Source organism: Syzygium oleosum, unplaced genomic scaffold (genome assembly GCF_021117445.2).
Source record: "Syzygium oleosum isolate NSW1041296 unplaced genomic scaffold, Sole_v2.1 Sole_v2.13, whole genome shotgun sequence".
NCBI lineage: Eukaryota > Viridiplantae > Streptophyta > Magnoliopsida > Myrtales > Myrtaceae > Syzygium > Syzygium oleosum.
Window position 1 is genome coordinate 3217694 of NW_026607497.1, and position 8391 is coordinate 3226084.

The 8391-nt window shown below is 40.1% G+C and overlaps 1 protein-coding gene across 2 annotated transcripts; it reads left to right on the plus strand.

The window, feature by feature from the left end:
• Positions 1–4181: 4181 nt before the first annotated feature.
• LOC115687699 (G-type lectin S-receptor-like serine/threonine-protein kinase At4g27290) lies at positions 4182–7857 on the plus strand. Of its 2 annotated transcripts, none has more exons than XM_056316898.1 (7): positions 4182–5778; positions 6007–6132; positions 6248–6372; positions 6446–6655; positions 6776–7014; positions 7093–7243; positions 7360–7494. In XM_056316898.1, the coding sequence occupies exons 1-7, from the start codon at positions 4458–4460 to the stop codon at positions 7366–7368; spliced, it is 2181 nt and encodes a 726-aa protein (XP_056172873.1). In that variant the 5' UTR covers positions 4182–4457; the 3' UTR covers positions 7369–7494. The 2 variants fall into 2 exon arrangements, with proteins under 2 accessions (XP_056172873.1, XP_030469197.2); XM_030613337.2 differs by having other exon boundaries at positions 4186–5778; positions 7392–7857.
• Positions 7858–8391: the final 534 nt, after the last annotated feature.

Consider the following 8391-nt stretch of genomic DNA (forward strand, 5'->3'; position numbering starts at 1 on the left):
AGGGCCTGGTAAATTGATTTTGTTTCCAAGACATACTTTTGCATGTGCAACTTTCATGCTTGAGACAAAAAGGTGTGAGGAGTCAAATTGAAGAACAGAGCATCCGGAGGATGATCTACCATTTGGTCATTTAAAAAGCGAAATTTTCTCGTCAATTGCATGATTTCCCTATTTCCACCCAGAGTCAAAACTTGAAGTCATTCACAAGGACCTGAAAACAAGCAATGTACTTCTTGGGCGCTATTCTAAATCTTAAAGTTTCAAACCTATGATTTGTTGTAAATTTGAATAGCTTCGAATCAAAGAGCAATCAAGTCGGACTTTGAGGCGTGATATCACTTTCCTTAAGGATTTATTTGCCCCACAATTGTTGCTAATGGTCACCGGCAAAAATCCTCCAGGATACAACAAAGTCTCAAAATGAGAATACTAGATAGCAATTCTAGTATTTCTCCAAGGTCTCTCTAGGAAACAAAAGAAATGATGACTGTAGTTTTCGAAAGAAGACTTGAAGAAATTGATCTCACTTTTCTTTCTTGCCAAAAACTGACATATATAGAAATCGGTCTTAAAGAATATTGGCAACTCTTCACGAAAGGTTGCAAAGCTAACAAAGATATTCCTTCGGAAGAAGTTGCAAACTGAATAGATGCAACCCTTCGGAAAAGATTGAAAATTGAACAAATATAATCTTCAAAAGTTGTCTTGGAAAGACACATGTAAAATTCAGAATAAAATAAATAAATATATAATTCCGAATTTTCATAATTTCGAAAATTACTTAATAAACAAAAAAACAACCTTTCAAATAATAAAAATTAATAAGATAACCTTACGAAATAAGATAAAAATATAAAGTGCTAAGTGGTAATAATCGCGCACCCGCATGCGGGTATTGTGTGGACTAGCACACACCCCATTGTCTTCACTCTAAAGAGCAATAAGATATTCACAGTTATAAAGTGGCCCACTTTCTCAAAACTTTCCTATGTGGGACAAAGGAAAAAGCACTATTTTGTTTGTTTTACAAACAAACAACCAACATGATTGGCAACGAGAAAGAAGCAGAAACGAGAAGTACAAATAATAATACTTAGAAAGTCTGCAGTCTTGTTTCTTAGATGCTCGCTGGTCGACTTTAGGACAGTTTCGAGACATGAATGTTCGGTAGTGGCTATGCCACCAGCGTAGGCCTTTGGTGGGAAATGTTGCGTGAAATCTGATGAATGTGGATCTGGATTGCTTTTGTTAGAGATAGTTAGTGGTAAAAGGAATAGAGGAGATCCATACTCGAAGTCACCACCGCAACCATTTTGGACATTCAAGTAGAAGTATATGATAGCAATGTTCTTTCTTCTGATGTGTTCTTTGATTTTGTTAATCTCTGGGGATTTATTCTCAAGCTATAGCTTCTGCTGCTGATTTTTAACTGAATGGGACAGGATTAAATGCGAATATAGGAGACCGAACTGTTGACAAAAATATGGAAACTTTGAATCTGGAAGGGAAATAACCTTGTTTGTAATAAAAATAGACTAGCTGGGATTTATGCAGACATAACATCACATGAAGACTGTACTGTACGAATGACATTGGAAATCATAGTAATAACCATTCCAAAATTTGCATTATTCAAAGACAAACTTAAACCAGCACACATGAAGTCGGACAAATGAGCGAGACGTCAGTACATTCGTAGCATTCAATATCGCTTGCAACAAATCCTATTGTATGAAAGCGCATCGCGCAGTGGATCCTGAGAAAATAGAGACAGGAGTGATAATAGGACATGGTCAACAACCTTGGAAACATCCAGGTCAAACTGAAATTGTTTACTTTGACTGTTACATCACAAGAAGGTGGATGTGAGTCGTAGAAAAATTACGCAGAAATTCTTGCTCTGACTTTAGTTTCTTCTGGACCAGAAGATATTTTAAATTAGTTGACACATAACTCATCTTAACGTACACGTCACTGCTGTTAATGTCAATCTTCTTGATCTTGTGGCAACCTGCAAGGTGGACTTCGTCTGACCCTTCTGCCTTCCCTGATCTGAAACAAAGATGGATTTAATTATGGGGAGCAACAGAAGATCGGTTGAAGTCTTCAATCAAATGCAAAAAAAACCTTTTGCCACCTGCATTTATTGTTTTATCATCTTTATGTCATTGTTGGGTTGTCATTTGGAGTGGATACTTTGAGTTTAGATTAGTCTGTGAAAGATGGAGAGACATTGGTCTCTTCAGGCCAAAGGTTTGAGCTTGGCTTCTCCCCTGAAAGCTCCAAGAATAAAACAAGATCACTACTGAGACAGTTGTTTGGGTTGCTAATGGAGAGCCAACGAACTAATTCAAATGGTGTTCTAACATTCAGCCATGAAGGGAATCTAGTGGTTGGTTGAGAAAAGGTGGTCGGCGAGGGCTCGTGGCAAGGGCTCGCTGCCCTCACACGCTGCTGGCGAGGGTTCACGGTCCTCGCCCCTGCCGGCCCTTAACAATAAAAAAGAAAGAAAAGGAAAGGAAAAAAATTTTAAAATTTTCAAAAATTATCATGTTAGTGTCGGTTGTGTCACGTAAGACGGCGGACGTCCATCTCATCAATTTCTAGCCAAATTTGGCCAGATTGACTACACTGGAAAATTTTAAAAAGGTTTAGGACCAAATTTGCCAAAGTGAAAGGTTTATGACTGAATTGGTACAAGTACAATAAGTTTATGGCTTTTTTGATAATTTCTCTGTGTATTTTTAACTGAATGTGATAGTATTAAATGCAAATCCAAGAGAAGGAACATTGAAGTAAAATTTGCTTGTATCGTGAAAATAAAGTAGCCAGAAATTGTGCGGACTGTTTTTTTTTTTGGTCTGTATGCAGACATAGCATTACGTGAAAACCGCAACCTGCGGATGACATTACTGATTCTTCCTTGGAAATCATAATTGTAAGCAGCATGATTTGCACCTCAAAAACCAATTTAACCAGAGAAAAATGGAAGTCTGGCCTATGAACTAGATGTCGATGACTCATAGTATTGAATTAGCACAAGTGTAATACGTTTAAGACTTTTTGGGTAATTCCCCCTTCTACAAGCATAGCTCAGTTTCGTGCAGAAAATTCATTGGCATCGGTTGCAGTACAGAATTGACGGACCAGGTGGATCTAGAAACTCATGTTATAGACATAGCGGGCTTGTGGCAAACGTGGACTGAGGATGACCAAGGTTTTTCTCAGGAAGTAGGACCAGGGATTTGACTTTAGACATGCCATATCGACCGTATAATTTGGACGTGTATTTCTACTTTTCAGCATCTATCACGTTGTTTCTCTCCTGATTGTTGCTATCAGCTTTGCTCTCTCGACAGAAAAGGCCAACGAAATAATAAGAAGTACCGGGTCGCATTTTTTCTGCAGTCATTTGGGGGTTGGCGTGAAGACCATAGACTTCAGTGCAAGAATCTACACGGAATAATGACCGCAAGAAAAAGACTCATGTTGGGTCATAATTGGTGGATGGAACAGAGAAAAACTAGGTCATCACTTGTTGTCTAGCAGATGCTATTTTTTGGGGTTTTCTTTAGAGACAAATAATGGGCAAATTGAAAAAAAATATATATTGAGTTTCGCAGAACGTATCTCATCGAGTTGCAGCTCCAGAAAAGTCAAGATTACTTAGTCAAACCAAAACAAGTTCAAGGAAACCTGTTATGTACTTGAGCCCGAGGAAGCAATTTCTTTTTTTCATTAGGCCATCAAACAATGCTCTTCTTTTTCCACGACATGGAGTGCTCGGGTCTCTTGGAGACCTCAACTAAGCCAATCGGGTAATGGCAGTCTCCCAGTTTCACTACAACTGGATGGTTATGGAGATAAAAGTTGCCTTCGCGCCCCTGGTCATGCTTCATCAGACGCAGTTTAGTGTTAAATCATTTAATTTCCCTATTTGATGATAGTTTTGCTATCAATCCCTGATACAAGAAAGCATCGCGAAGCTACATGATGGAGAGCTTCGATTGCACTGAAAAGGACTGAAGCGTACATGAAAATTTATTATGATTTTGTGGAAGCTTGAATTCAAATTAATATGCCGTGATATGACCACGTTTAACAAGGGCTACTATGAAAGCTTCCTTATTGCCACAATAAATTATCCGTCCCAAAAATTAATGGATTTAAGATGTATTGTTTACTTTGTCACGTGTCTAATAATTGACTATGCTTTCACTCTAAATTTTTTTATACTGACATTGGTGACAACTTGAAAAATCATCCGTGCCAATTTAAGTTGCACCAGAATTTTACGTTAGAGCGAAGAGTTTGAGTAACATAGAGGCAAATAATGTTTTTATTTGGATCAGTGGGGTCAACTCAACCTCTACAGTTCCTGGAAGAACATAATCCTCCGATAGTCGTCATGATAGACTGCATAAGTTCGCTGGCCTTTTATTTTAGTGAAGGCATTTATGGGAAAGAGCAAGAGAAAGTCATTGGAAGGCATTGAAATGAAAAGGCATCCTCTCTTCACCTTCCTGTACCCATTTATGGTCTTTCTTTCAGTGCTAGGCCTGTCAAATGCAGGTGACACATTAAGTTCAGGCCAGTCCATTAGTAATGGAGAGAAACTAGTTTCCTCAGGCCAAAGGTTTGAGCTCGGCTTCTTCTCTCCTGGCAACTCCAAGAACAGGTTCTTGGGGATATGGTACAAGATCACTCCCGAGACGGTCGTCTGGGTCGCCAACAGGAAGAGTCCGCTTGCCGATTCAAATGGTTCTCTCACAATTACTAATGATGGAGCACTTGTTCTTCTCAACCAGTCAAAGAGTGTCGTTTGGTCTTCAAATTCCTCGGGGACACTTACCAATCCGGTTGCTCAGCTTTTGAACTCGGGAAATCTTGTTCTTAGAGAGAATAGCAGTTTGAGTTCTGATGAATATTCATGGCAGAGCTTCGATTACCCATCTGACACGCAATTGGCTGGTATGAACATGGGGTTGAACTTAGCAACTGGTTTAGAGAGGTACCTGACTTCCTGGAGAAGCGCAGACGATCCGTCCCCTGGAGACTATATGTACAGACTAAACATTCAGGGGTTGCCACAATGGGAATTAGTCTCGACAGATTCGGTAATAAAGTTTCGGACAGGACCGTGGAATGGAGCTCAATTCAGTGGTGCTTCCATGGAACCAAGTCCAGTCTCCAAGCCTGCACTAATTTACAATGCGAGCGAGATATATGTCACGTATGAGCCTCCATCAAATGGAGTCATTACAAGAGTCATGCTAAACCAGTCTGGATTACTACAACGACTCGTGTATGTGAATTGGAGCACTGCATGGGATATTATGTACTCAATTCCAAATGATTTATGTGACAATTATGCGAAGTGTGGTGCCAATGGTTTCTGCAGAATTAACCAGGCTCCAATATGTGAATGCTTACACGGGTACACACCCAAGTCGCAGGAGGAATGGGACGTGCTTAACTGGTCTTCGGGCTGCGTGAGAATACTACCCCTTAATTGTTCAATTGGAGAGGGCTTCTTGAAACTTGCTGGGGTGAAACTGCCTGACCTGATAGATTTCTGGTTGGACAAGAACATGAGCCTCAATAAATGCAAGGCCGAGTGCTTGAAGAATTGTTCATGTGTAGCTTATGCTAATTCAGATGTTACCGGAGGAGGTAGTGGCTGCCTAATGTGGTTTGGTAACCTAATCGATATTAGAGAATTTCAAGAAGTTCACTACGAGCAGGATATATTCATTCGACTACCAGCATCTGAACTAGGTACGTCCATCTTCAAACTGGCAGAGCGGATCTTGCTTAAGCCTTTAGTCTATTGGATGGTTATGTGTGGGTATTTCATGTTCCTGTAACCTGCAATTTGTTCCCGCTTCATTTAGTTCGATTGGATTGTTTTTTTTTTCCTTTCAAAGGATCGTGAGTGCAGAACTTTAGCTTATGGAACAGAATCTTCGCTAACAAAACTAATATCCTCCATTTTTCTCTATCTAGATGCAATTCAAACTCCCAAAATAAAGAAAAGATTGATCATCATAGGGATTCCAGCCATTTTGGGATTTTTCATTCTGGCCATGGCAATTTGGGCGATCTACAGGAGGAGAACACTGAAGGCGAGAGGTAAACCTATTTATCAACCAAATCCAGTTTCCTTTCATTAAAGAGGCTATGATCAATTTCTCTTAAGTCTATGTTATATTGTAGTGCTGTGATGTCTGATTTTCAAAGTAATTAGGTTGGAGAACTGGAAAGGATGACTTTGACTTGCCGTTACATGATTTTGCTACGATCGCTGCTGCTACTGACAATTTCTCTTGGAGAAATAAGATTGGAGAGGGCGGCTTTGGCCCTGTCTACAAGGTATCCTGTGTACAGTCTGTAGCTAAGTGTTCATGCAAGAGGCACAGAAATAATTGAATTATTGATTATGCAGGGCAATCTCTCAGTGGATCAAGAAATAGCAGTAAAGAGGCTGTCGAAGAATTCCAGACAAGGTCTCGAAGAGTTTATGAATGAAGTAGTTCTGATTGCAAAACTTCAGCACAGGAATCTCGTAGGACTGGTGGGCTGCTGCACCGAGAGAGAGGAAAGAATTTTGATTTACGAATTTATGCCTAATGGAAGCTTAGATCATTTCATTTTTGGTATGACACTCTCAATCTCGGTCTGTTCAAATGAGCTCTATAGCTCGTACAGTATATAGGCGTAGCAAGTAGTGCAAAGATCAGTCACTCGAAGCTTTTGTGTCATTTGGTGACGTGCGGATAAGGATAAAAGCTTCTCGTTGGATTGGAAAAGAAGATTTGACATTGTAATGGGAATTGCAAGAGGACTTCTCTATCTCCATCAAGATTCAAAACTTCAAATTATTCACAGAGACTTAAAGGCGAGCAACATTTTGCTGGATGCCAACCTAAATCCTAAAATATCGGACTTTGGCTTGGCTAGGATCTTCGGTGGTGATGAAAAAGAAGCAAAAACTAGCAGAGTGATGGGAACCTAGTAAGTTCATGTTATCTCTCACGAGCGCTCGAGTTAGTGTTCTAGTGAACTAATGCATGAATGATCTGCTTACTGCAGCGGCTATATGTCCCCAGAGTATGCTTTTGATGGGAAGTTTTCTGTGAAATCCGACGTATTTAGCTTTGGCGTGCTCTTATTAGAAATTGTGAGTGGCAAAAAGAATAGAGGGTTCTGCCATCCAAACCACCACCACAACCTTCTTGGGCACGTAAGTTTAGCTAGAAGAAAACATTGCTTGTGCTTTCTGGTGCGTGTAACTTTGTCTTTGTCTGGTTCATACGGATGTATTAGCATAGTCAGTTTCTTCTTTCAATGACAAGCCAGCTAGGTTAATGGTACAATTTGATCTGTCATAGGCATGGTTGCTTTGGACCCAAGGCAGGGCCTTGGAACTTCTCAACGAATCATTGTGCAACTCTGCAATCGAGCCTCAAGTAGAAAGATGCATCCATGTTGGGTTGTTGTGCGTCCAAAAGTTTCCCACAGACAGGCCGGCCATGTCCACGGTAGCTTCCATACTGGGAAGCGAAGGAACGGTTCTGCCTCAACCTAAGCAACCGGGTTTCTTCATGGAAACAAGTCCGGAAAACTTGAGTTCAACTTCAACTGGGGAAGATTTTTATACGTACGGTGCAGTGAGCATCACAATGCCAGAAGCCCGGTAGACACTTCATCATCTATCATTGAGGTTTTGTACCCAATACGAGAAAAACATAGACCTAGTTAGCATTTCAATGTCCTACAAAGACATTTCTCTATGTCTAGATTTTCTTCTTGGCGTATACTTGATAAAAGGAAAAGGCTTCTTGTTGATACTGCTAATGCGGGATACTGGAACCAATAGAACAATGATAAAAGTGTAAGTGGTTAAATACCACCGAATTAATTGTTTGATACAATGGTCCAAAACAGTTTCCGCAATCTCTAGTGATGAGACTGTTTACACCAGCCAACCAATCAACCATCGGCCTTAATACTAAGCAGAAGCCCGATACTGCACCTAGAGAGATCGCCAATGAGAGCCCAAATTCCAGCCCGTCAATATCTAATTAGATCCATGTTCACTCAAAAGTTTAAGCCAATAAATTATTGACCAACTATAATATATTAACTGTGCCGCACCATAACAATTGTCTGATATGAAACTTTCTAACACAACTCATAGGTGCATCTCAACAGAGACCCCATAAAATAGTTTAATGTATATTTTGGTGACGTTAATTAGATATGTAATGGACTTGCCACTGTCTTGCTCTCGAGAACAGAGTGCTTCTCTCCCCTTTTCAACTCTTTCTGCACCCCGCAATTAGAAGAGGAGATGTTAAAGAGAACAATCTGCATTAGTGCCACTGATTT

Bases quoted from the DNA above. Each gene is read 5' to 3' on its own strand.
- LOC115687699 (XM_030613337.2), top strand. From the start codon at position 4,458: ATGGGAAAGAGCAAGAGAAAGTCATTGGAAGGCATTGAAATGAAAAGG. The intron at 6,373-6,445 runs GTATCCTGTGTA...TTGATTATGCAG, and splicing joins GCTTTGGCCCTGTCTACAAG to GGCAATCTCTCAGTGGATCA. The intron at 6,656-6,775 runs GGTATGACACTC...TGGTGACGTGCG, and splicing joins GCTTAGATCATTTCATTTTT to GATAAGGATAAAAGCTTCTC.